The sequence below is a fragment of the Oncorhynchus gorbuscha genome, linkage group LG01 (genome assembly GCF_021184085.1).
Source record: "Oncorhynchus gorbuscha isolate QuinsamMale2020 ecotype Even-year linkage group LG01, OgorEven_v1.0, whole genome shotgun sequence".
NCBI lineage: Eukaryota > Metazoa > Chordata > Actinopteri > Salmoniformes > Salmonidae > Oncorhynchus > Oncorhynchus gorbuscha.
In genome coordinates this window covers 17,792,114-17,819,954 of record NC_060173.1, presented here as the reverse complement: position 1 = coordinate 17,819,954, position 27,841 = coordinate 17,792,114, and the positions used below count along the sequence as shown (strand labels likewise).

The 27,841-nt window shown below is 43.5% G+C and overlaps 1 protein-coding gene across 1 annotated transcript; it reads left to right on the top strand.

Annotated features, from left to right (window-relative positions):
* The first annotated feature begins 219 nt into the window (after nt 1-219).
* On the top strand, nt 220-27,319 carry mpped2 (metallophosphoesterase domain containing 2b). The gene is made up of 7 exons (XM_046346497.1): nt 220-598; nt 1,548-1,807; nt 3,143-3,324; nt 6,960-7,185; nt 24,945-25,060; nt 25,794-25,907; nt 26,121-27,319. The coding sequence occupies exons 2-7, from the start codon at nt 1,626-1,628 to the stop codon at nt 26,228-26,230; spliced, it is 930 nt and encodes a 309-aa protein (XP_046202453.1). The 5' UTR covers nt 220-598; nt 1,548-1,625; the 3' UTR covers nt 26,231-27,319.
* The last annotated feature ends 522 nt before the right edge of the window (nt 27,320-27,841 follow it).

The following is a 27,841-nucleotide window of genomic DNA, read 5'->3' as shown; positions in this document are numbered from 1 at the left end:
TGTCGTATTTTGTATAATACGTTTTAACAATTAAAATATAGTGCAATACAACACCGACTATTTCTTTAAACAGACGTGGAAGAATACCCTCAAACTTCTTAGGCAACAAAGTCGTCTATGGCTAAATGAGCCCATTTGTAGGCTATCCAAAAATATAAATGGCTCAAAAATAGCTTGCTTTTAATCCTATTTACAATTCTACTAACAGTTGTCCCAGTGCAGTCGCCTCCTTGGCTCTGAGCTTCTGTAGCCTACTGTGTGCTCTCTGACCCCGGTGGCAGTCCTCTCGCAGACTCGCGCTGCTCCGCTCTCTCGGGCTCCCCCCTTCTCTTCTCACATCGAGGCTCCTATCTCGCCCGTTGCCTTTCTGTCGCATTTCCTCAAGAGCCAGCCGAGGGTCTCCCAGGGTCGAAGGTTCTGCCCTGCTAGCCACGACCTCCACCTCTCAAGACCTCCAAGTTGTCTGCGTTATCTATGGGACGGCGTTTTTGACAACATAGACAGAGAGCTAACCCTGAGAACATATCTACCGGATGAACGGAACTCGCCACCCGTTTGGCAAGAACATCGCTGGGAAAAAATAACGAGGCACAAAGCGGTGGGTTTAGGGGTGATTTGTCATTTACGAGCCATTCGGATACAGAGGTTTCCGTCGAGGCTGTAAATGTTGCTGTTCGTAATATTGTAGATTAGAGAGCTTGGTTTATGTTTGTATTTTGTTCTGTAATGCAGAATAGGCCTACAATAAATGAGGAAGAACACGATCTTGTAATATCGGGTGAGAGGTTCAATTTAGTCTCTTCTGTGTCTTTAGGCTGATTGGTAGAAATGGTGCATATATTTAAAACCCCCTTTTCCAAATGTTACAGCGTGAAACCAAAATTAGAGGGAACATATGTTTTTAGGTCAAATATCCTCTTTACAGTTCAGCTTGTAGATAATCAGCTTGTTACAGTTGACTGATATGTACATGTCTGTCTGCACTCTGCACCGCTGCTAACCTGCTAATGTTAAATTCGTCTGGGTAGTTTTTGTTTTAATTTTCAGTTTCCAATGTCTTGAACGAAAGTGGTGCAGTTTAAGTTAACTGTTTTGTCATCTGGCCAATACAGCAACTACAATTCGTTTGGTTACATTGTATCAATTCACACTTTTACATTTGTAAAGAAAAATGTAGGCCTGGGTTATTTCAAGCCTTTTGATTGGAACACAATGCATACAGTAGTTTGATATGATATATTTCCTACTGACGTTACAGTATTGTTAAAGGTTTAATGTTCAAGCTTGTTTTGTATCCTTTCTACTGTAGGTAAAATCTATCAGCACTTCAGAAGACATTAGCCAGAAATATGAAAGTGTATCACCTCTTCTGATATTAGTGGTTGAATAATTCTTATAATTCTGGGTGTCTTCTTAATGTTGCTTTTGTACAACACAAGTGGTTTACTTAAAGCTGTCATTTACAGCAACACATTATTTTGAATCATGTCTGCTGCACAATTACTGTATTGAAGTGTGCTCCTCTCTTTTTGTTTGCGGTGGTACAGATTGTGGCCAGTTGTCCAGAGGGCCGGTGGGTCTGAGTTAGTGAACGGGGCTGTTCTGAATGATGCCCACTCCCTAAAATGGTTCTGGATCCTGGTAAACTAACTGCCCATGTCCCAAGCAGCAGAGCCATGGCTCACAGAACCCCCCCCTCTCAGGGCAAGGTGACCATCACTGTGGACGAGTACAGCTCCAACCCCACACAGGCCTTCACCCACTACAACATTAACCAGAGCCGCTTCCAACCACCCCATGTCCACATGTGAGTATCTATCTAGCCGCAGACCTGCACTGTATCTATCTCTTTTTCATCTGATGGGCCATTACAGTGCACAGAGGATTAATTGATTGATTGATTGAATGTGTTCAAACAAAAGACTAAATATATGGACATCTGGCCTCATAACATCCACCACCATACCTTCTTTGCGCTCTATTCTCAGCACACATGAGCTTGTCTTGAATAGATGGAGTATAACTTAAACATGTTTGGTTATCCACAGTGCCCTGTCAAATAACCTACAGTGTGTGAGGTTAAAGATGTGTGAGGCGGAAGCCACCTTTCATGTTATTAATGTAACTGAGGTCAGAGGTGAGGTGGGTTTATAAGCTATTTAGCAATGCTCCTTTGACCTCTGGGTCACAGCTCAATTCTAAGTAACTTCCCTATTGACTTCTAATCATTAGGATGTAATGAGTGTTGCTGTGGATGGGATGGGTGGGCCCGGGTTGGTCAGAGTTGGAGGCAGGCGCTCCTGACTGGCTGGTTGGCTGGCTGGCTGGCTGACTGACATACAAAACTAGCTTTTCTAGCAGAGACAAAACAAAGGTGTAAGACAGATGTTGTCTTTATTGAAGTCAGGACTTCTGTTAACCAGTGTTTTTCATTTAGTCTACGATTAACCTTTTTTTAAATTGCAGTTTTTAAATCACATCTGCGCTCTCTTTGTCTATTTGTCTTAGACCATGGACAGATGTCTCAGTACAACAGCGAGATGGACCTTGTATCAGTTAAATTGTTTATTGAAGCTATAGTAATCAAATCGGATGGAGCATTTTAGAACAGGACAGTGTAGAGTGTAATTAACAGAAGAAGCCAAAGTCAACAGTGATAGAGATATAGGTACGGTAATTCAGTCATATCTGATGGACACATGGCAAGAGTAGGGAGTAATGAAAAACCTCCTGGACTTGTGATGATTTGCATTAAAACATCTTGGGCGACTCATTCAAACTAGCAGCTTAATCTATCATTTGCCAGCATGATTCCATGCATCGCAGTTGGCCAGCCCTGACAGCCCAAAATTCCACATGAGTTCACATTCACAGCCTGGCTCACACAGTCTGGCTCCCAATGACGAGGCAACTGTGAGACTTTATGGGGGACCTGCACTAGCTTAAAGGTTGGATGGCCAATTCCAGTTTGGGATTCCTTAGACATCTTTAGAGAAGGCTGTTTTATTTGTAATATTATTTTATATTGGAGGTTGCTGCATGTGTCACATTGACAACCTAGGTTACATTTTCAAATGGAGGGCTGCTTTCATAATTTGACACAAACTCGTACACTGATTCTGCTGTCCCTCTTCGATGACAGGGTGGAGCCCATTCCCTATGACACCCCTAAACCCTCCGGTCATACACGTTTCGTCTGCGTGTCGGACACACACTCCAGGACGGATGGGATCCAGATGCCATACGGGGATGTCCTGCTTCATACTGGGGACTTCACTGAACTGGGCCTACCATCTGAGGTCAAGAAATTCAATGACTGGCTAGGTAAAGAGAGTCACACACACTTGCTCTTTTTTTGCTCTCAACCCTCAGCATCAGGGACGTTCCTTGCTTTTATGCCGCCCTAGGCCAGACCAAAAATGATGTTGATGTTGTAAAATATGTATTTTCCAGATGTTGAAATTAGGTTAAATTTGGGTTCTGAATGAAAGGTGAAAATATGTATTTTATGGACCAAAAATCAATGAATGTCCCTGGACGTTCAAATTAAGACCGGTCTAGACTGCACCAAATCTGAACCAAAAAGAGACGTCCAAAAGACATTGGCCCGTGCTTACTGAGGTGTAGCCTACAGTTTTGCCTGAAATTACATTTTATGAATGCCCATCTATGTGGTCAGCCTACCATTTGTAAAACATTTTTTAAAAGATGTCTGAACAGGACACGCCGTTGCTCCTTGCTTAATGAGGTGTAGCCTACAGTTTTGCCTAAAATTTAATTTTGTCAGCTGCAATGGTAGGCCCACCATTAAAACCGGCTTTTGCATTGGCTTTATTAGTTCTGATTCATGTGACTAATCAATTTGGCGACTTAAGCTCTGAATATCAGCTGCTCAACTTTATCAAGAGTTATCGTGAGCCTATTTGCGATTTTATTTTTTCTTTATTTAACTAGGCAAGTCAGTTAAGAACAAATTCTTATTTTCAATGACGGCCTAGGAACAGTGGGTTAACTGCCTGTTCAGGGGCAGAACGACAGATTTGTACCTTGTCAGCTCTGGGATTTAAACTTGCAACCTTTCGATTACTAATCCAACGCTCTACCCACTAGGCTACCCTGCCGTGATGTTTCCACAGCGGGAAATGCAGAAGTTTTTTTTTTTTAATCGCTATGATCAGCTTGTCCAAAAATGTACGGATACAAGCTTGATGCGGGGGCAGGTAGCCTAGTGGTTAGAGCGTTGGACTAGTAATCGAAAGGTTGCAAGTTTAAATCCCAGAGCTGACAAGGTACAAATCTGTCGTTCTGTCCCTGAACAAGGCAGTTAACCCACTGTTCCTAGGCTGTCATTGAAAATAAGAATGTGTTCTTAACTGACCTGCCTAGTTACAGTGCCTTGCGAAAGTATTCGGCCCCCTTGAACTTTGCGACCTTTTGCCACATTTCAGGCTTCAAACATAAAGAAATAAAACTGTACAGCAGTTTTCAGTTCTTTCCACAGATTCTCGATTGGATTCAGGTCTGGACTTTGACTTGGCCATTCTAACACCTGGATATGTTTATTTTTGAACCATTCCATTGTAGATTTTGCTTTATGTTTTGGATCATTGTCTTGTTGGAAGACAAATCTCCGTCCCAGTCTCAGGTCTTTTGCAGACTCCATCAGGTTTTCTTCCAGAATGGTCCTGTATTTGGCTCTATCCATCTTCCCATCAATGTTAACCATCTTCCCTGTCCCTGCTGAAGAAAAGCAGACCCAAACCATGATGCTGCCACCACCATGTTTGACAGTGTTCAATTTTGGTTTCATCTGACCAGAGCACCTTCTTCCACATGTTTGGTGTGTCTCCCAGGTGGCTTGTGGCAAACTTTAAACAACACTTTTTATGGATATCTTTAAGAAATTGCTTTCTTCTTGTCACTCTTCCATAATGGCCAGATTTGTGCAATATACGACTGATGGTTGTCCTATGGACAGAGTCTCCCACCTCAGCTGTAGATCTCTGCAGTTCATCCAGAGTTATCATGGGCCTCTTGGCTGCATCTCTAATCAGTCTTCTCCTTGTATGAGCTGAAAGTTTAGAGGGACAGCCAGGTCTTTTAAGATTTGCAGTGGTCTGATACTCCTTCCATTTCAATATTATCGCTTGCACAGTGCTCCTTGGGATGTTTAAAGCTTGGGAAATCTTTTTGTATCCAAATCCGGCTTTAAACTTCTTCACAACAGTATCTCGGACCTGCCTGTTGTGTTCCTTGTTCTTCATGATGCTCTCTGCGCTTTTAACGGACCTCTGAGACTATCACAGTGCAGGTGCATTTATACGGAGACTTGATTACACACAGGTGGATTGTATTTATCATCATTAGTCATTTAGGTCAACATTGGATCATTCAGAGATCCTCACTGAACTTCTGGAGAGAGTTTGCTGCACTGAAAGTAAAGGGGCTGAATAATTTTGCACGCCCAATTTTTCAGTTTTTGATTTGTTAAAGTTTGAAATATCCAATAAATGTCATTCCACTTCATGATTGTGTCCCACTTGTTGTTGATTCTTCACAAAAAAAATACAGTTTTATATCTTTATGTTTGAAGCCTGAAATGTGGCAAAAGGTCGCAAAGTTCAAGGGGGCCGAATACTTTCGCAAGGTATTGTAAATAAAGGTGAAATGCAACTGATCATGACAATGGGGTGAAACTCCTGGACAACACTTGATCGTCTATTCCATATTATCCATTTTACTTTGACCTGGCCTGTTTTAAGGATATGTTTGTTAACGTGACAGCACATTTTTTATTGAGGTTAGGCTATTTGATCAGAGAAACCTGCATGATGTAAAAAGTGTCCGTCTCATTATATTGTCATAGATTTTATCACCAACCTGTAGACTACAGAAAAGGCCCCATACTCTTTCTACTATATCCTGTATTTGCTACATGATTGATGTTTGATACTTTTTTTTGACGTGACGTGGAGGAGCACCGCAACGTTGCGTCTCTACAACAGCACCCTGCCTTTGACAAAGTGGGCACTGTTTATCACAGGGCGGCATCAGTGCTCACCTTAAAAGCCCATTTTGCCACTGGTTGAGATATATTGGTTTTGGGCAGAATTATGTGAGGTTTTATGTGTTGTTGTTGGAGGTCTTGGTCAGTTTAGCTCAGAAAATGTCTCCCTCGTCAATCTGCCGTCATAGCCGGTGGCCTAATCCTGCCTTATGAGCGTGCCGGCCGTGCTCAGCATACTGTACAGTAACCTCTATCTTGACTAAAAATGTTATTAGCTGTAAGTTACTATACCAACGGTATTTGGTATCATTTGGACTTCCTTATTTAAGCAAAAACTATTCTCCTCTTAAAAAATATCTGCTTTGACGTTATTTAATATTTACTACTGTAAATGAAACATTTGAAATTAAGAACCGGCAGAAAGGAAGAAGTAACTTTCTTTGAAGGCCGGCCACACATTAAAACACTGCCATCCTCCTCAGTTTCAAATACATTTTAGCATACAGCCGAGAGAAAATTGAGTTGAGCTTTGAATTTGAGCCCTATACAGAGCTGCTGCGGTAATATAAGAGATAACTGGGACAAAGGACCTCTCTCCAAGAAAGTAAAAAGGTCAAATGAAAAATGTTGAAATTCCCCTTTGTTGACTGAGATGCTCTTTTGTAAGAGGGGAGAAAAGTTCACCCTGGTCTGAGGAGGTCAAGAAGCCTTAACCTTTTAATTTGTGGCGTTTTACTTCCATGGACCATTCCCTTAACCTCTCAAAGACAACTTTCTATTCTAGTGAATGAATATTGATTCACCAACTGGGGTATTCCCAGAAACCATGCTACTGGCCAAAGCTATGTAGTGTTTATATTCTGTCCATGTCACTTGCCTTATGTTGAACAGTAACAGAAAGCTATCTATCCCATCCACATTCAACATGTCTTCCCTGCTGTCTCTCCTGCAGGGAGTCTACCTTATGAATTCAAGGTGGTGATCGCAGGGAACCATGAACTGACGTTTGACAAGGACTTCATGGCTGAACTGGTCAAGCAGGATTACTATCGCTTTCCCTCCGTCTCTAAGCTGAGACCAGAGGACTTTGACGATGTTCAGGCCCTTCTCTCTAACTGTACTTACCTGCAGGACTCTGAGGTCACAGTCAAGGGATTCCGCATATACGGGGCACCATGGTAAGTTGCTCTCTTGTCTTTAGATAAGTATCATGACTTATTTACTTGTCGTCGATAGTGTTATGATACAGTGACTATAGAGGCTAGTCACTGAGTGACAGACTACTGCATAATATGACCTCATTGACACTGATCACTGTACCTGAGTTTGCCGTGTTGCTCAAATATTCTTCACATACAGTGGAGGTCATGACACTTTGTGTGGCCACTCTCGTTGCTTGCTTATTAAGTCCCTGAATGAGTCTAGTTGAGTTTTTCTTAGTAGTGTGTGTCCATGGTGGATATGAAACACGGCAGACCTAGCCCTTGCTATATACTGCTTCTAAGTTCTACGTTCCTTTTTGCTTTCTTCCATTTCCATACCCCATTGAGGGGATTGCCTTGTGTTGTCCTGAGTCCTGACAGGGACTCCATGTCTTTTATTAGACACAGAGTGCGTGAGAGAGAGACGTCTGTGGTTAGTTGGGTGTGGGTCAGTGCCAGCCGTGTCCTCTCCTCCTGTCCTAGACCTGGGGCATGTCCTGACACGCTACAGGCTTCCGTGGAGACAGACATGTACTTACAGTGTACTCGGCTCCAGACTGTTATGTCATCACACACCCATATCCTCAGCCAGCCACACCGCTGAGTCTGAGGCCCAGTTAACCCTTCACCCACTGCTTTTCTAGTTTCCCTCCGTACTACGGTGTCACTGCTGAATGATTGATCTCTGTTTGGATTAGGAAGCCACACGGAGGGGTTTCTAGGAGTTTGTCAAGTGAAGAGTTTTGATGTAGGCATGATGCATGTGATAGACATGATGCTTTGATAAGTTTTAGAATGCTGTGTCTGCTACATATTTTCTATATTTATTCCTGTGAGACACTTTTTCAAAAGGGGATATTGAGGCTATAGTTACAAAACGTAACGTAATGTATTGAGCTAACCAAGCTTTATCTCCATTCCTGGTATTTCTTTTGTATTCTCCCTAGTAGGGTGGAAAAGGACAGGCAGGCTGGCTAGCTGTACCGAGGCCCTGGGTGGCTGGAGAGGGTCGAGGCCAGAGTAGTGGAATCAGGCGATTGTGTGTCAGTCTGACTGACCCGTCTGGCCTCCACAACTCCCTGCTGGCTGACACATACACACCAACCTCTTTTTACTGGCTCTCTCTCCCCCAATCCCAGACCCAATAATGTTCTGTGAACCACATGCCCCCCTCTGCCCGTGTTGTTCTTCATCAGTCGCTGGACGTGTTTTCTGGGAGAAAGAGAGAGGGGTTTAGGGAGCTTTTGTCTCCTCAAGTCCCAGCTGAATAGGTATGACTACCCTGACAATGACAGTCTGACCAGGTATAGCGTAAAGATGGTGACAGTGAGAGAATTGGTCTTTTAGGTCTTCATACCTTAACCTGGCTAAGTCACTATTATATTATATAAGCGTCCTGAGCCCAACTCTCATTCTCAGGGGTTAACCCTCCCGTCTTGAGGTGGGAGGTCTTCAAGCATGATTTAATCATATATTTGCCACTTCAAAGATGCTGGATATCCTGGTGATAAATAAATGTTTCTGACATTGCAGGCAGAGAGGAAAGGGCAACAATGAGGGCAGAAACATAGCGTTTCAGTCACAGAGTAGTGCTGAATCAAATTATTATCTTGGAAGGGGAGCAAACCAGCCACCCAGATGCATGATGGGAGGTCTGTGGTAGAGCTCTGGGGTCGTCATTACAGGGGCTATTTTCCAGATCTCCGAGCCTCTCCAGCAGGAAGTGGCTTTTGTTCCAACACATCCTGGTTCTTTTGTTGGAGCGTACGGATCAAACCCTGTGCCTGACCCCCTTACCCCCTTTAGGGAATGCACTCCCAGCAGGCCACAGTAACCCTTGTCACCTCAGAGCCTAGTGATCAGAGGTCATTTCCACCACCTGCAAAGAGATCAGCTAGGCTTGACAGACACTGCAGGCCTGCTCTAGGTCTGAGTCAAGACTGACTGACACAGTCTGGATGAATGTTGTAGGGGGGTGGGGGAGGGTGTGATTGTCAAAGCCACAAATTCAAGACCTTGACTTCTAGATACTTCTGATAGCAATGCAACAGACTTTATCCAGATAGCATGTCTGTCTGCAGACTTAAGCCTCACATTTACATGAAATGTTCCTTATCTCCTAGTAGAATTGAATAGCTAATATCTCATCCTATCATGGAAGATATACAGTATAGAGGTCGACCGACTAATCGGAATGGACGATTAATTAAGGCCAATTTCAAGTTTTCATAACAATCGGAAATCGGTGTATGTATATATATATATATATATATATATATATTACACCTTTATTTATCTTTTTTTAACTAGGCAAGTCAGTTAAGAAAACATTCTTATTTTCAATGTCGGCCTAGGAACGGTGGGTTAACTGCCTCCTTCAGGGGCAGAAGACAGATTTTCACCTTGTCAGCTCGGGGGATCCAATCTTGCAAATTTACAGTTAACTAGTCCAACGCAATAATGACCTGCCTCTTGTTGCACTCCACAAGGAGACTGCCTGTTACGCGAATGCAGTAAGCCAAGGTAAGTTGCTAGCTAGCATTAAACTTATCTTATAAAAAACAATCAATCAATCATACTCACTAGTTAACTACACATGGTTGATGATATTACTAGATAGTATCTAGTGTGTCCTGCGTTGCATATAATCTGACTGAGCATACAAGCATACAAGTATCTAAGTATCTGACTGAGCGGTGGTAGGCAGAAGCAGGCACGTAAACATGAATTCAAACAGCACTTTTGTGCGTTTTGCCAGCAGCTCTTCGTTGTGCATCAAGCATTGCGCTGTTTATGACTTCAAGCCTATCAACTCCCGAGATGAGGCTGGTGTAACCGAAGTGAAATGGCTGGCTAGTTAGTGCGCTAATAGCGCTTCAAACGTCACTCGCTCTGAGACTTGCAGTGTTTTTTTCTCTTGTTCTGCATGGGTAACGCTGCTCCGAGGGTGGCTGTTGTCATTTTGTTCCTGGTTCGACGGAAGCTATACCATTACACTGGCAATACTAAAGTTCCTATAAGAACTTCCAATAGTCAAAGGTTAATAAATACAAATGGTATAGAGAGAAATAGCCCTATAATTCCCTAAATAACTACAACCTAAATCTTCTTACCTGGGAATATTGAAGATGTTAAAAGGAACCACCAGCTTTCATATGTTCTCATGTTCTGATCAAGGAACTTAAACATTAGCTTTCTTACATGGCACATATTGCACTTTTACTTTCTTCTCCAACACTTTGTTTTTGCATTATTTAAACCAAATTGAACATGTTTCATTATTTATTTGAGGCTAAATTGAATTTATTGATGTATTATAAAATAAGTGTTAATTCAGTATTGTTGTAATTGTCTGTATCGGTATCGGCGTTGAAAAATCATAATCGGTCGACCTCTAATACAATACCACAGTAGCCATCTCAAATCAAATGTTATTTCACATCAAATCAAATCAAAATGTATTTGTCACATACACATGGTTAGCAGATTTCAATGCGAGTGTAGCGAAATGCTTGTGCTTCTAGTTCCGACAATGCAGTAATAACCAACAAGTAATCTAGCTAACAATTCCAAAACTACTACTTTATAGACACAAGTGTAAGGGGATAAAGAATATGTACATAAAGATATATGAATGAGTGATGGTACAGAGCGGTATAAGCAAGATACAGTAGATGGTATTGAGTACAGTATATCCATATGAGATGAGTATGTAAACAAAGTGGAATAGTTAAAGTGGCTAGTGATACATGTATTTCATAAAGATGCAGTAGATGATATAAAGTACAGTAAATACATATACATGTGAGATGAATAATGTAGGGTATGTAAACATTATATTAGGTAGCATTGTTTAAAGTGGCTAGTGATATATTTTACATTTCCCATCAATTCCCATTATTAAAGTGGCTGGAGTTGAGTCAGTGTGTTGGCAGCAGCCACTCAATGTTAGTGGTGGCTGTTTAACAGTCTGATGGCCTTGAGATAGAAGCTGTTTTTCAGTCTCTCGGTCCCAGCTTTGATGCACCTGTACTGACCTCGCCTTCTGGATGATAGCAGGGTGAACAGGCAGTGACTCGGGTGGTTGTTGTCCTTGATGATCTTTATGGCCTTCCTGTGACATCGGGTGGTGTAGGTGTCCTGGAGGGCAGGTAGTTTGCCCCCGGTGATGCGTTGTGCAGACCTCACTACCCTCTGGAGAGCCTTACGGTTGTGGGCGGAGCAGTTGCCGTACCAGGCGGTGATACAGCCCGACAGGATGCTCTCGATTGTGCATCTGTAGAATTTTGAGTGCTTTTGGTGACAAGCCGAATTTCTTCAGCCTCCTGAGGTTGAAGAGGCGCTGCTGCGCCTTCTTCACGATGCTGTCTGTGTGGGTGGACCAATTCAGTTATTCTGATGTGTACAACAGGTGTAGACTAACAGTGAAATGCTTACTTACAGGCCCTTCCCAACGATGCAGGGAGACATTTAAAAAAATAATAACATAAGGAATAAATACACAAGGAGTAATGATAAGTTGGCTATATTCATAGGGTACCAGTTCCGAGTTGATATGCAGGGGTACGAGGTAATTTAGGTAAATATTTGTATATAGATAGTGGTAAAGTAACTAGGCAACAAGATTCAGTAGATAATTAACAGTAGCAGCAGCATATGTGATGATTCAAAATATTTATTGAAAAAGGGGTCAATGCAGATAGTCCGGGTAGCTATTTGGTTAACTATTTAGCAGTTTTATGGCTTGGAAGCTGTTCTGGGTCCTGTTGGTTCCAGACTTGGTGCATTGGTACCGCATGCTGTGTGGTAGGAGAGAGAACAGTCTTTGACTTGGGTGGCTGGAATCTTTTACAATTTTTGGGCCTTCCTCTGATGTACGGCATGGTTAGCTCAGAGCAGGGAGGGGGTGTTTATACTATAGACAGCATGGTTAGCTCAGAGCAGGGAGGGGGTGTTATACTATAGACAGCATGGTTAGCTCAGAGCAGGGGGAGGTGTTATACTATAGACAGCATGGTTAGCTCAGAGCAGGGTGGCAGTCTGAGTCTGGCTTTAGAAAATCAAAGACTTCCTCTAATCCTCTTATGGCGTAGACACACACTGGTCATGTGACCTTTTGGGTTTACATTGGATGAGAGCCTGTCAGGCAGAGCCACAAAGAAAGTGTGGATATATGTTGCCATGGAAACCATAGCAGAGTTGTGTGTGTCTTTTCAGTGTGTGTTTGCCATTAAAGCACTTCCACTGTGTGTGTGTGGGTCAGTGAGGACAGCATAGCTCTGAGCCTGCATTTCCCCCAATCTCTCACATGGACACCCATGCTGGGCTGGTAATGTACTTTATTGACTGGGAGACTGGTCTCACTGTCATGTGTAGCTTTGATTTCCTGTCTGTTTGTGTAGCAGATAGACGGGAATGGAAAGCTGCCTGACTAATTGACAACAGTGTGAGCGCTTTGCCTCAAATAAAGCATCTGTTTATGGAAATAAATAAGGCCATATCTGACTCTGAAATGAGGTTGTAACTCCCAAGGTAAGGGCTCCAGTTTCAGCATTACTTGGTGGAAATTCCTACTATTGCTTCATGTGTGAAAACCCTCTTTCTGGTCACAACAACTTGGGACTGATCTCAAGTCATAGGCTGAATCACAAATCACTCACTCGGAGGGCCCTCTGAGCGAGAGTGGATGGTTTGGGATTCACCGATACTGTGGCAACCAGTGTCTTGCAACAGTCAGCATAATATATGTGCATGTTCCTTTCTGTCTAGTCTGTGTGTATTACCTTTGTTTTTTGGTTAGCGGTTTTCTAATCTACCCTGCTCTGCTCTACTCTACCCTGCTCGGCTCTACCCTCTGCTCTACTCTACTGTGCTCTACCCTGCTCTACTCTACCTTGCCCTGCAGGCCCCTGCGAGGCCTTACCTGCTGAGTGCTGACATCCCTGATTGTAAAGTGACCTTTGGCCCGGAGATGCAAACTGCACGTCAGTGTTAATTAGCTGCTGATGTCGACAGCGCTACACTTCTCAGATCTCTCTGCACTGCCCTGCTCTGGCCCCAGCTCTGACTGACTGCAGTGCAGCGCTGGAGGCTTTCACGCTCACCCAGCATTAGGCAGTCGGGCAGGCCAAACTGGGGCACAGGGAGAGCGGCCAGGCTGCCTGAGGGGGGCAGGCAAGGGGGGCAGACAGAAGAGCGGGTCAGACAGATGAGCGGGTCAGACAGACAATAAGCATAGCCCAGGGAGAGGTAGAGGAGGGGAGAGGTTGAGATTAGGAGTGGGATGAACACCCTCAGAGGAGGAGATGCCTGCCCTCTATTCAGAGGATTACCATATTGTATGAGCTCCAGCCTACCACAAGGCCACAGTGGATTCAGAAGGCTAGGCCTTTTGACCTATCTTTGGCAGGTTGAATAATGGTCAGGGTTTTATCTGGTTTCAATGTCCCCCCCCCCCAAAAAAAATCTGCAAAACCTTTTTCATATTAAAAAATAATAATTAACAATCGAGATGATTAAATTGTCAAATGTAATGGCCAAGCCTATGAAATTGCTTACGACACAGTAGTAACTAGCTATAACAACCACTACACCAGTGGTTCTGTCTGTATCAATTCAAGGGGCTTTATTGTTATGGGAAGCATATGTTAACATTGGCAAAGCAAGTGAAGTAAATAATATACAAAAGTGAACTAAACATTAAAAATGAACAGTTAACATTACACTCACAGAAGTTCCAAAAGAATTAAGACATTACAAGTGTCATTATGTATATATACAGTGTTGTAACAATGTACAAATAGTTAAAGTACAAAAGGGAAAATAAATAAACATAAATATGGTTGTATTTACACTGGTGTTTGTTTTTCACTGGTTGCCCTTTTCTTGTGGCAACAGGTCACAAATCATGCTGCTGTGATGGCATACTGTGGTATTTCACCCAGTAGATATGGGAGTTTATCAAAATCGGATTTGTTTTCGAATTCTTTGTGGATCTGTGTAATCTGAGGGAAATATGTGTCTCTAATATCGTCATACATTTGGCAGGAGGTTAGAAAGTGCAGCTCAGTTCCCACCTCATGTTGTGGGCAGTGTGCACATAGCCTGTCTTCTCTTGAGAACCAGGTCTGTCTTTGGCGGCCTTTCTCAATAGCAAGGCTGAGTCTGTACATAGTCAAGCTTTCCTTAAGTTTGGGTCAGTCATTCTGCCACTCTGTACTCTCTTTTTAGGGCCAAATAGCATTATAGTTTGCTCAGTTCTTTTGTTAATTCTTTCCAATGTGTCAAGTAATGTTTTTTTATGATTTGGTTGGGTCTAATTGTGTTGCTGTCCTGGGGCTCTGTGGGGTCTGTTTGTGAACCAGCTTTCTTAGGGGACTCTTCTACAGGTTCATCTCTCTGTAGGTGATGGCTTTGTTAAGGAAGGTTTGGGAATCACTTCCTTTTAGGTGGGTGTATAAATCAATGTCTCTTTTCTGGATTTGGATAATTATCGGGTGTTGGACTAATTCTACTCTGTACACAGAGCATATTTTTGCAGAATTCTGTATGCAGTCTCAATGTGGTGTTTGTCCCATTTTGTGAAGTATTGGTTGGTGAACAGACCCCAAACCTCACAACCATAAAGGGCAACGTGTTCTATAACTGATTCAAGTATTTTTATCCAGATCCTAATTAGTATGTTGTTGTATGTTCCTTTTGATGGCATAGAATTCCCTTCTTGCTTTGTCTCTCAGATCATTCACAGCTTTTTTTTAACCTTTATTTAACTAGGCAAGTCACTTAAGAACAAATTCTTATTTTCAATGACGGCCTAGGAACAGTGGGTTAACTGCCTTGTTCAGGGGCAGAACGACAGATTTGTGCCTTGTCAGCTGGGGGATTCAAAATTACAACCTTTCGGTTACTAGCCCAATGCTCTAACAACTAGGCTACCCTGCTGCCCCTTTGTGGAAGTTACCTGTGGTGCTGATGTTTAGGCCAAGGTATGTATAGGTTTTTTGTGTGCTCTAGGGCAATGGTGTCTAGATGGAATTTGTATTTGTGGTCCTGGCGACTGGACCTTTTTTGGAACACCATTATTTTGGTCTTACTGAGATTTACTGTCAGGGACCAGGTCTGGCAGAATCTGTGCAGAAGATCTAGGTGCTGCTGTAGGCCCTCCTTGGTTGGTGACAGAAACACCAGATCATCAGCAAACAATAGACATTTGACTTCAGATTCTAGTAGGGTGAGGCCGGGTGCTGCAGACTGTTCTAGTGCCCTCACCAATTCGTTGATATATATGTTGAAGAGGATGCATCTCTGTCTTACCCCACGGCCCTGTGGGAGGGAATGTGTTTTTTGCCTATTTTAACCGCACACTTGTTGCCTGTGTACATGGATTTTATAATGTCATATGTTTTACCCCCAACACCACTTTCCATCAATTTGTATAGCAGACCCTCATGCCAAATTAAGTCGAAGGCTTTTTTGAAATCAACAAATCATGAAAAGACTTTGCCTTTGTTTTGGTTTGTTTGTTTGTAAATTAGGGTGTGCAGGGTGAATACGTGGTCTGTCGTACAATAATTTGGTAAAAAGCCAATTTGACATTTGCTCAGTACATTGTTTTCACTGAGGAAAAGTACAAGTCTGCTGTTAATGATAATGCAGAGGATTTTCCCAAGGTTGCTGTTGATGCTTATCCCACGGTAGTTATTGGGGTCAAATTGGTCTCCACTTTTGTGGATTGGGTTGATCAGTCAGTCCTTGGTTCCAAATATTGGGGAAAATGCCAGAGCTAAGGATGATGTTATATTTTGTGTATATTTTATCATTTCATTGAGGATACCATCAACACCACAGGCCTTTTTGGGTTGGAAGGTTTTTATTTTGTCCTGTAGTTCATTCAAGGTAATTGGAGAATCCAGTGGGTTCTGATAGTCTTTAATAGTTGATTCTAAAATGTGTATTTGATCATGTATATGTTTTTGCCGTTTGTTCTTTATGAGCCAAAAATATTGGAGAAGTGATTTACCCATACATCTCCATTTTGGATTGATAATTCTTTGTGTTGTTGTTTGTTAATGTTTTACAATTTTCCCAGAAGTGATTGGAGTCTATGGATTCTTCAGTTTCATTGAGCTGATTTCTGATATGCTGTTCCTTCTTTGTCCGTAATGTATTTCTGTATTGTTTTAGTGATTCACCATAGTCAAGGCATAGACTCATGTTTTCTGGGTCTCTATGTTTTTGGTTGGATAGGTTTCTCACTTTCTTTTAGGTTTTTGCATTCTTCATCAAACCATTTGTTATTATTTATCGGTTTTTATTTGACATTTTTAGATTTGATAGGGAAGCTGAGAGGTCAAATATACTGTTAAGATTTTCTACTGCCACGTTTACACCTTCACTATCACAGTGGAACGTTTTGTCCAGGAAGTTGTCTAAAATGGATTGAATTTGTTGTTGCTTAATTGTTTTTTGGTAGGTTTCCACACTACAGTCCTTCCATCTACAGCATTTCTTAACATTACTCAGTTCCTTTTTGGATTTTTGTCTATATCACTTTTGTCAGGTAAAAAGCCCACTGCTTACACCAGTTTCCGTGAGCCTGCCCTCCTCAGTTCATGTATGTGTCAGTTGGGGTAAGAGGCCTTGCTATTACCCAACCACATCCAACACCCAGGAGCCAGCCAGAGCTTGTTACCCCAACATCATCATCATCCATACAGCTTATTACAGGACATCACAAGTGCTTTAATGAGCCTCCGTCTAGCACCACAATGTAATGACCTGTGAAATAACCAACCAGAGTGATGCCCTTTACCAATATTAAGTGACTAACCAGACTCATCCAGAGCTATCTCTGGAGAAAAGACCCTGGATGAGATGAGTGTGAACTGTGTATAGCAGAGATCATCAACTAGATTCAGATGCGGGCCAAGGTTTTTTGTTGAGTGCATGGTCAAGAGGACAGAACATGATTACAAACAATTTGTAGACTGCAAATTGACGGCAAGAAGCAAAATATATATGATGTTTGACTAAAGCAAAATCATTGCAAATCTTGCCTACATTTGTGGGAAAACTTGGGAACATATTTCTTTTCAATTAAAATCACTTGGAGCTAATTTACAAGTCTCCAACAATGAAATAGAAAAAAATCTCTGGGGCCAAATGAAACCACTGCCCCGCAGGCCGCCAGTTGGGGAACCCTGGTGTATAGCCTGCTGATGATCACTGCCAGGCTGGAATGAAGGAAGGAACCCTGGTGTATAGCCTGCTGATGATCACTGCCAGGCTGGAATGAAGGAAGGAACCCTGGTGTATAGCCTGCTGATGATCACTGCCAGGCTGGAATGAAGGAAGGAATCCTGGTGTATAGCCTACTGATGATCACTGCCAGGCTGGAATGAAGGAAGGAACCCTGGTGTATAGCCTACTGATGATCACTGCCAGGCTGGAATGAAGGAAGGAACCCTGGTGTATAGCCTACTGATGATCACTGCCAGGCTGGAATGAAGGAAGGAACCCTGGTGTATAGCCTGCTGATGATCACTGCCAGGCTGGAATGAAGGAAGGAACCCTGGTGTATAGCCTACTGATGATCACTGCCAGGCTGGAATGAAGGAAGGAACCCTGGTGTATAGCCTACTGATGATCACTGCCAGGCTGGAATGAAGGAAGGAACCCTGGTGTATAGCCTACTGATGATCACTGCCAGGCTGGAATGAAGGAAGGAACCCTGGTGTATAGCCTACTGATGATCACTGCCAGGCTGGAATGAAGGAAGGAACCCTGGTGTATAGCCTACTGATGATCACTGCCAGGCTGGAATGAAGGAAGGAACCCTGGTGTATAGCCTACTGATGATCACTGCCAGGCTGGAATGAAGGAAGGAACCCTGGTGTATAGCCTACTGATGATCACTGCCAGGCTGGAATGAAGGAAGGAATCCTGGTGTATAGCCTACTGATGATCACTGCCAGGCTGGAATGAAGGAAGGAACCCTGGTGTATAGCCTGCTGATGATCACTGCCAGGCTGGAATGAAGGAAGGAATCCTGGTGTATAGCCTGCTGATGATCACTGCCAGGCTGGAATGAAGGAAGGAATCCTGGTGTATAGCCTACTGATGATCACTGCCAGGCTGGAATGAAGGAAGGAACCCTGGTGTATAGCCTACTGATGATCACTGCCAGGCTGGAATGAAGGAAGGAATCCTGGTGTATAGCCTACTGATGATCACTGCCAGGCTGGAATGAAGGAAGGAACCCTGGTGTATAGCCTGCTGATGATCACTGCCAGGCTGGAGTGAAGGAAGGAAAACTGATCATGACACTGAGGAGGGTGCTTTTGAATAGCAGCTTCTCGGTAGTGTTGAATGGGTGATTGGACCAGTGCAGTGTCACAACAAGCCTGGCTGAGTACATGGCACGGTGACGTGTAAGGTGACTCGTGTCTGCCAGAAGCTAGGACATCTGTCCAGGCCAGAGCACAGCAGAATGCAGCATTTGCAACATTTGTGACTGAGTACACATGTTTCCTAGGTAGTGTAGCAGCCCATGGCATTACAGATAGACTAGACAGACGGTAATTCCCCAGGTCCTTCTTTTCCCTCTCAGTACTACCTCTGCTGCAGCTGAGTTGTTCAACATTACAGCCAGACATAGCCATATGCCCTTCTCTTGTAGTCTAGTGCTAGTACAACCCCCACATAGTCCTGACTGAGGTGATTCATATTTGAAGATTCCAGTAGCCCTTTTAAATTGGAGAAAGTTGAGGTACACTCAGGGTAGTGCATTAGAGTAGCTGACCTGGCCGCTTTCATAAATAACCTGAAGCTAGGGGTGCGGTCGGTGCACTGTTTTAGAGTTAAAAAGGTCTGGGCACTGTCTGGGCCATGTCTGCATTCTGTATCAGGTTCAGCTGACAGGTCACAACAAGCTCAAATCAATCTGTTTGATTTGCTTGGTGACTTGTTGTGTACATTGGACAGGGTTGCCATATTGAATAAGAGGACCTTGTCAGAGCTTAGCTTGTGTGTGTTGTGTGCACACGTACAGGTGTGTGTGTTTGTGTAATGACAGAGAGAGAGGTGATGATCATATAGCAGCAGGTCCAGACAGTGGATGTTATTTCAGGGCTTTCATGTCTGCTGCCTGCCTGCTACGGGGGTCAGGGTGGGAGTCAGCCAGCAGAAACGTTAGCCTAGCAATGGTGAAAGATTGCACCCCTGTGTATAACCCAACACGCTGCGTGCTAAAGCAGGCACTGGGCTTTATTTACTCTGCTATCAATCACAATCAAGCTGCAACAGGCCTCATAAATAAGAGGTCCAGGCACGCAGATTAGGACCCGGAAATATTTCATGGTTCGATACTGTGACCAAGACTGTTTGACTTGGCAGTGCGACACATTTTTTGTTTATCATTGTTTATTCAAACAGTAATGTTTAATTGACCAAAAATGAACCAACTTTCTGAAGAGGAAAAACGGCAGAGGAATACCCCTGTGCGTGTGCAGTGCCCGTGCAATTTGCGTAGCCGTTAGCGATGTTACTGATAGCCTAATCCTATTCGGGTATATGGAAATGCAAGTAGCCTGTGCCTACCTGGGAAAATCATAATTATTTGCATCAATCCAGTGGCCATTTGTAGAGCCCAACTAATATAGGAATTTTAGGTCCGATACTGATTTTAGGGATGCAAACTCCACTGATCACCAATATATCTGACGATATGTGACCGGCCTCCTTGATTCTGACTTATGTAGCAAATTTTGAGAAACAGACACCTCAAGTCCTCAACTGGCAGCTTCATTAAATAGTACCCGCAAAACATCTGTCTCAACATATACAGTGAAGCCAATAAAAATAAAATATTAAGATGGGCAAAATAACACACACTGGACAGAGGAACTCTGCCGAGAAGGCCAGCATCCCGGTGTCACCTCTTCACTGTTGACGTTGAGACTGGTGTTTTGCGGGTACTATTAATTAAGCTGCCAGTTGAGGACTTGTGACGCATCTGTTTCTCAAACTAGACACTCTAGTGTACTTGTCCTCTTGCTCAGTTGTGCACCGGGGCCTCCCACTCTTTCTATTCTGGTTAGAGCCAGTTTGAAGGAAGTAGCACACAGATGAGATATTCAGTTTCTTGGCAATTTCTCGCATGGAATAGCCTTCATTTCTCAGAACAAGAATAGTGTTTCACTGTACGTGTTTCAGAAGAAGGTTCTTTGTTTCTGGACATTTTGAGCCTGTAATCGAACCCACAAATGCTGATGCTTCAGTTACTCAACTAGTCTAAAGAAAGCTAGTTGTATTGCTTGTTTAATCAGCACAGCAGATTTCAGCATAACATAATTGCAAAAGGGTTTTCTAATGATCAATTAGCCTTTTAAAAAGATAAACTTGGGTTAGCTAACACAACGTGCCATTGAAACACAGGAGTGATGGTTGCTGATAATGGGCCTCTGTATGCCTATGTAGCTTTTCCATTAAAAATCTGCCGTTTCCAGCTACAATAGTCATTTACAACAATAACAATGTCTACACTGTATTTCTGATCAATTTGATGTTATTTCAATGGACAAAAAAAATGTGCTTTTCTTTCAAAAACAAGGACATATCTACGTGACCTCAAATGTTTAAACGGTAGTGTAAGTTGCTAGCACAGATTGCTTGCTTGCTTGCTAACTACCTTGCTGGCCAGATAGAGCCTTACTTCATTGCTGGTTAGCTAGCCAGCTAACGTTAACCAAGTGAGCATGTGATGACGACAGGGTTGCTCGCTTGGTGATGTGTACTTTTGATTATTTACTTATTCAAATATGCTGTCGCTGGCTGTGGAAAGCTACCCACGTTAAACCACCATGACCACTCTTACTCTCACATCGTGACTTACTGAATGGTGAATGATGTTCAATGAGCAGCTCTTAGAGCTCCCTCTTCAGGCAACCATTGAAAAATTCACACATTTGTTCATTCTGTGTATATAATATCAGCACTTTATCGTTGGAATAAAGACCGATACAAATATTGCTGTGAAGGCTCGTTTTTAATATCGGTCAACCGATTTATCGGTCAGGCTCTTGCCATTTGTTCTTAAAACACCACCACAATTGCTCTACAAACATAGGTAGCACTCCATAAACTAAGCTTTCCCTAAAGTAGCCTAACTTGAATTAAATTGCCAAAATGGTATACCCAAATTCACCTACTCCTGTCTATACAGAAGTAAATAATATAATTCATAATAGGTTACAACACCAGAGAGCATGATTTGGTCACAGAGGATCATTAGGTTTAAAAAATAACAATGTTTTAAATCACAATGCCTACAGTCAGAAGGGCCCACAATTTGGGTGGCGCATGCGGCAAATACCACATGATTGTTGAGTTGTGACTGTCAGTGAAAAGTAGAGGTCCTTCCGGGCATATCACAATAGTTCATCATAGTTTGGAAAGCAAATGGCTATATCTGTTAAGAGAAGACGAGGAGATGAGGGAAAAAAAGATTTCATCAATTTTAGAATAAGGCTGTAACCTACCAAAATGTGGAAAAAGTTAAGGGGTCTGAATACTTTCTGATGGCTCTGTATATGGATCAGACAACGTCGTTTTAATGGATCTGTTTGTCAGTGTCAGCACAGAAGAGTAGGCTACCCTGTAATTGTTGTCATAAAAGTTAGTGTAGAACCCTGGGTTAGATTTTTTTATCTGCCCCAGTCAGGGCAGACAGTGGAGTCCAGACTTCCGTATCCTGATGGATCATTCCACTGCAGGAGATCACAGCAGTGACCAGAGGTAGTCAATCAGTTAGCCTAGTGATGACAGCCAGGGTGGGAGAAGGCACAGCTTGTGTCTACGTGGTCAAGCTAACCACAATCTCCTACCCACAATATTCTCCCTCCTGCTTCCTCTTATCCTCCACCCTGCTCCCACTTTCCCTGCTCCCCCCCCTACTCCATCTTCACCCCCCCCCACTCCCTCTTCTCCTGCTCCCTCTACTCCCCTACTCCCCTCCCCCTCCTAATCCCACTTTTTTATGCTCCCTCTTCCCCCCTCCTGCTCCCACTTTTCCTACTCCCCCCCCATCCTGCTCCCTCTTCTCCCCCTCCTGCTCCTTCTGCTCCTACTCCCCCCATCCTGCTCCCTCTTCTCCCCCTCCTGCTCCTTCTGCTCCTACTCCCCCCCCATCCTGCTCCCTCTTCTCCCCCTCCTGCTCCTTCTGCCCCTACCCCCTCTCCTACTCCCCCCCATCCTGCTCCCTCTTCTCCCCCTCCTGCTCCTTCTGCTCCTACCCCCCCCCCCCACCCTGCTCCCTCTTTTCCTACCCCCCCCATCCTGCTCCTTCTTCTCCTACTCACCCCCATCCTGCTCCCTCTTCTCCTACTCCCCCGCCCTCGCAGCATGGGAAGATAATAGCGCCCTCGGGTCCTGGGGAGCATGCCCCTCCCCCTATCCTCCCCCCACCACATCCTGGCTATTACTGGCTTCCATATTGAGAAGCACAGCTCATTGTTAATATCTCGTCTATGTCTGCTCTGCTGGGTTGGAGTGCGACAAGAGAGACGCCGGGGAAACGTAGGATTTATCTACCCGCTGGTGTCAGCAGTGGGATCCAGGTCTAACACAGAACAGATCTGCTTTGAATCACAGGGTTGGAGAAGGCAGTGTATCCCAGCCTGGAGGGAAATATACTACATCACCAAAAGCATGTGGACACCACCTGCGAGTCGAACATCTCATTCCAAAATCATGAGCATTGATATGGAATTGGTTTCCCCCCTTTGCTGCTATAACAGCCTCCACTCTTCCGGGAAGGCTTTCCACTAGATGTTGGAACATTGTTGCGGGGACTTGCTTCCATTCAGCCACAAGACCATTAGTGAGGTCGGGCACTGATGTTGGATGATTAGGCCTGGCACACTGTAGTGTTAAGATTTCCCTTCACTGGAACTAAGGGGTCTTGCACAAACCATGAAAAACAGCCACAGACCATTATTCGTCATGATTCATCACTCCAGAGAATGTGTTTCCACTGCTCCAATGGCGGTGAGCTTTACGCCACTCCAGCCGATACTGGGCATTGCATATGGTGTTCTTAGGATTCTGTGCGGCTGCTCGGCCATGGAAACCCATTTCATGAAACTCACGATGAACAGTTATTGTGATGACGTTGCTTCCAGAGGCAGTTTGGAACTCAGTAGTGAGTGTTGCAACCAAGGACAGACGGTTTATTTCTGCGCACTTCAGCACTTGGGAATCTCATTCTATGAGTTTGTGTGGCCTACCACTTTGCGGCTCAGCCGTTGTTGCTCCTAGACGTTTCCACCTCACAATAACAGCATTTATAGTTGTTCGGGGCAGCTCCAACAGGGCAGACATTTGATGAGCTGGCTTGGTGAAAGGTGGCATCCTATGGCGGTGCCACTTTGAAAGTCACTGAGCTCTTCTGTAAAGCCATTCTACTGCCAATGTTTGTCTATGGAGATTGCATGGCGGTGTGCTCGATTTTATACACCTGTCAGCAACGGGTGTGGCTGTAATAGCCGAATCCACATATTTGAAAGGGTATCCACATGCTTTTGTGTATATATAGTGTTTAAAGGTGCAGTCAATATGAATGGGCTGTTTGTGAGCTACTCCATGCATGGCTGTGTCAGACCCTTGCTACTGCACAGTGGGGGCTGTATCAAAAATGCTGATAATGTATGTAACACAAGACCATCAAAAGCTTTATGTACATTTGAAATGAACGTGGCAATAGTGGCATGGTACGAGTTCTGTTTTCATCTTGATTAAAGCAATACAATAAGAAATGTGCAAGATGATAAATCAGACAGTGTGTGAGTCTCAAACTTGGCCCAGAGCCTCACCTGCACTGGAACGGCTCTTGGAGTGAAATACATAGTTGATCTGAAGGGAAGTATCAATCGGCAGTGTTTGTATGTGGTTAATAATGTCCCCCTAGGCAGCAGCAGCCCTGTGTTGAACCCTCCAGAGAGATCTCCCCCATGCATCACGGTGTAGCCTAGACTGTTCAGACAGGTTGATGAATGCACTGCGGGCCATATCAGTCATACAACCGCAACTATCAGCGTTCATTTAGTCCAGACCAAATAGCTTCCACTTCAACCCGTCCCTCCTCCCCCCCATCTCCCCAACCTCTTCCCGTTAGCTCTGGCCAGAATTAGCCGTGACCTTGGCCTGACGTGTGCCTTTCTGTCTGCCCATTATGGCCGGGGCAATCTCTTTACCTCCATGTGCCCCGTCTGTCTGTAAATAAAGGCAGTAGTCAGACAGGACAGTGCTGCCCATACTGCTGTGTGTCAGGAGGCCAGGGTCCCAGGGGAGACATGAAACTCTTATTAACATGCTTCTTCTCATTGGTGCTGACAGCTTAATCCATTTCCAGTGTTTGGATGACCTCTGTTATGCTGTGGCACGGGCCAGAATGAATGTCCTAGTCGTATGATAACCCTCTATCTCCCTCAATGGCTGGCTGTCTCCTGTCCACACCCCCCCACTCCCCGGGCGCTCTGCCTCCCCACTCGCGCTCTCCCCCTCTCTCCCCTCGCTCTCCTTGTCTCCCCCCCTGGGCACTCTGCCTCCCTGCTTGCGCACTCTCCCTCGCTTCCCCTATTGCTCTGCCCCCCCATCTCCCCCCTAGATCTCTCTCTTGTGTGCAGGTGTGTGTGATGTATATTTCTTTATATAACTGTTTCTACTGTGTGTTCCTACAGGACACCGTGGTTTAATGGCTGGGGTTTTAACCTTCCCCGCGGCCAGTCTCTATTGGATAAGTGGAATCAGGTTCCAGAGGGCATAGATGTTCTCATGACCCACGGACCTCCCCTCGGTGAGTTGACTTCATAGAACCCCAGAACACCCCATTCTACAGCCTTTCCCAAAGACTGCTAAAACAGCTTGCACTTATGAATTTGCCAGTATAGTTACTGTCACTCATTAATTGAACTACTGGAAGAAATGGAAGCAGATATAGGGTGACATTTTTCTTATGTTAAAATGAGCAACAAGCTACAAAGACTGTGCAATGACGAGTTTGGTGTTTTTCGTCTGTTTAAAATGGTGTGTAGGTGTAGCTGAAGAATGGGAGTGTAACATCAGGTCCAACTGAACAGGTTTTCTTTGACCATCAACAAATTCTAATTCATTTACAGCACTGAGATCGCCTATATGATCCATTCAAACATTCACATCACATATAACGGTAATACCGCATCATTGTTTGTAGTGTAATTCGGGTTCTCCAGCACGCCTTCATTACAATAAATCATTGAGATTAGTTATTCAAATATTCCATCCATTTACTCTCGCAGAGAGTTTCACTTCCTGATAAAGTGCTTGAGGATAATGGCAAACTTCACAGATTGTGTCTAAAACTTTGTGTTTATCTGTGCATTTATACAAAAACGTTAAGATATGGAAACTGTCACCCTTAGTTTGTCTGACCTGTCTCACTATGTTATGATTGAAGACGCTAATGTTCAATTTATTTACATTATGTTCATTTGTCTTTTGCAAAGGTTAATCAAGTGTGTTAATCAGTCTATTGTTGTGGTTTGGGACAGGTTTCCGGGACTGGGTTCCCAAGGAGCTGCAGAGAGTGGGCTGTGTGGAGCTGCTGAACACAGTACAGCAGAGGGTCCGACCCAAGCTCCACGCCTTTGGGGGCATCCATGAGGGTGAGTGTTCTGTGCTCTGACCTACATGGTCCTGGTTCTATAAAGGACTGAACATACATGTTAGGAAGTCGTCAGATTTCAGGCAAAACGCTTCTTAACATGGATACTGTTCTAAAGAATGGCAGTTAATCCTGAATCACTTGGGGATATCCTGTGCCTGTTATTGTCTCTGTTTTGACTCTGGTGTCTAATGTCTTTGTCCTCTGTCTGCAGGGTACGGCATTATGACGGATGGATGCACAACTTTCATCAACTCCTCCACCTGTACAGCCAGTTTCCAGCCCACAAACCCCCCCATCGTATTTGACCTGCCCAACGCATAGAGCATCGTAAAATAAACCAGCATTTTTTTAAATTCAGTTGTACGAAATGCTAATCTTCAAGATATTTGTCTTTTGTAAACTGCTTGTAAAAATGCATGAAAACCGGATTCTGGTAATGAAATGATCTTTGTAAAATATCCCATATTTTCCATTTGTTTGCATTTGCTGAAGTGGCTGGTTTTCTGTATTGTGGTTCTCTTTGTTTCCTCTATGAAGATGGATAAGCGCCTTGCCTCACAGGCAAGTACACTGCCTGACCGTAACAGGACTCTTTACATAAGCAATACTTGACCTCATGATGATGATTGAACATGCATTTGGCATTGTAACTTAAGTTATTTGGTCTCTGTTAAAGGCCTGTGTATTGTTAAAAATGAAGCCTTTGAAATGAAATTGTATGTTGACATTTGTATGAAATTGGTCCAATTATTCTATACCCAGTATAGATGAATATCTTGTGCTCTCACACTTGTGTACGAGCTTTATGTGTACTGGTGCATCATCTCCCTTGATCTGTGGCGCAACGTTTTGGAACGTTCAGAGAGAAATATGCTATGTGGACCTATCTGCAACGTTCAATCACATTTGGCTACTGAACTTGGCCGTGTTTTTCTCTAGTCAAGCTCATTGATTGACTGGCCAGTCTTGTGGTACCGTTTGACATCAAACCGTTCATTCCCATCTTATGAATAATCAGCTGTAAAGAAAACTTTCACTTGATGTTAATTGGAAACAGATGCTGCATATTCTCAAATGACCCCATCTTCCATGGAGTACATGTGAGCCGGTGCTTGTGTGAGTTTTCAACATGCGCAAATCAGGCATTTTCATCTCACTTTAAGATTTGTGTCGATATTCAACAGCTGTAAAATATTTGGGATGCCCTCTAAAGTACAATTGTTTAGTTTTTTTCTCTGATTTTTGCACTGTGTGAAAATGCTATCTTGCTAAGCACAAAACAAGTTGCCAACGGTAGTCTTCTGTCATTGTAAATGCCTGTTTAGTTTCCTGGTTTATGAACCTTTTTTAACTTGATGAATTTAGTTGCCTTTATATGCAAATAAAATTGCAAGATTTTTACCTGTTGAATAGCTATAAATTGTTTTGTATTTTACCTTAGTGAATTCTTCATATCATCAATAATTCTTATTTGCCAAATTATTTCTAAAACCTATTGCTCTTTACCACGTGTCTGGGAAATGTCTGATTATCATTATGGCAAATAGTCCCTAATACTGTACACCAGGGGTGTCAAACTCATTCCACAGAGGGCCTAGTGTCTGCAGGCTGGTTTACAGTTGAGCCCTAGACAACGAGGTGTTGGGAGTTTCTTACTAATTAGTGATCATAATTCAGCGATCAAGTACAAGGGAGGAGCAAAAAACCTGCAGACACTCTGCTCTCTGTGGAATGAGTTTGACACGTGTCCTGTACATTGTCCTCACGTTGTATACTGTAGAAGTGGTCAAGCACACTAAGGAAAGTACAGTACATAATAATAATATAATCCCTTGGATAGAGGTGAAGGTATATGTCACCCCACGGTCTTCCCTGGGCCAGACTGATTAACTCATTAATTATCCCCTGACTGACAACACCATGGATTAATAG

Bases quoted from the DNA above. Each gene is read 5' to 3' on its own strand.
- mpped2 (XM_046346497.1), top strand. From the start codon at position 1,626: ATGGTTCTGGATCCTGGTAAACTAACTGCCCATGTCCCAAGCAGCAGA. The intron at 1,808-3,142 runs GTGAGTATCTAT...CTTCGATGACAG, and splicing joins CAACCACCCCATGTCCACAT to GGTGGAGCCCATTCCCTATG. The intron at 25,908-26,120 runs GTGAGTGTTCTG...CTCTGTCTGCAG, and splicing joins CTTTGGGGGCATCCATGAGG to GGTACGGCATTATGACGGAT.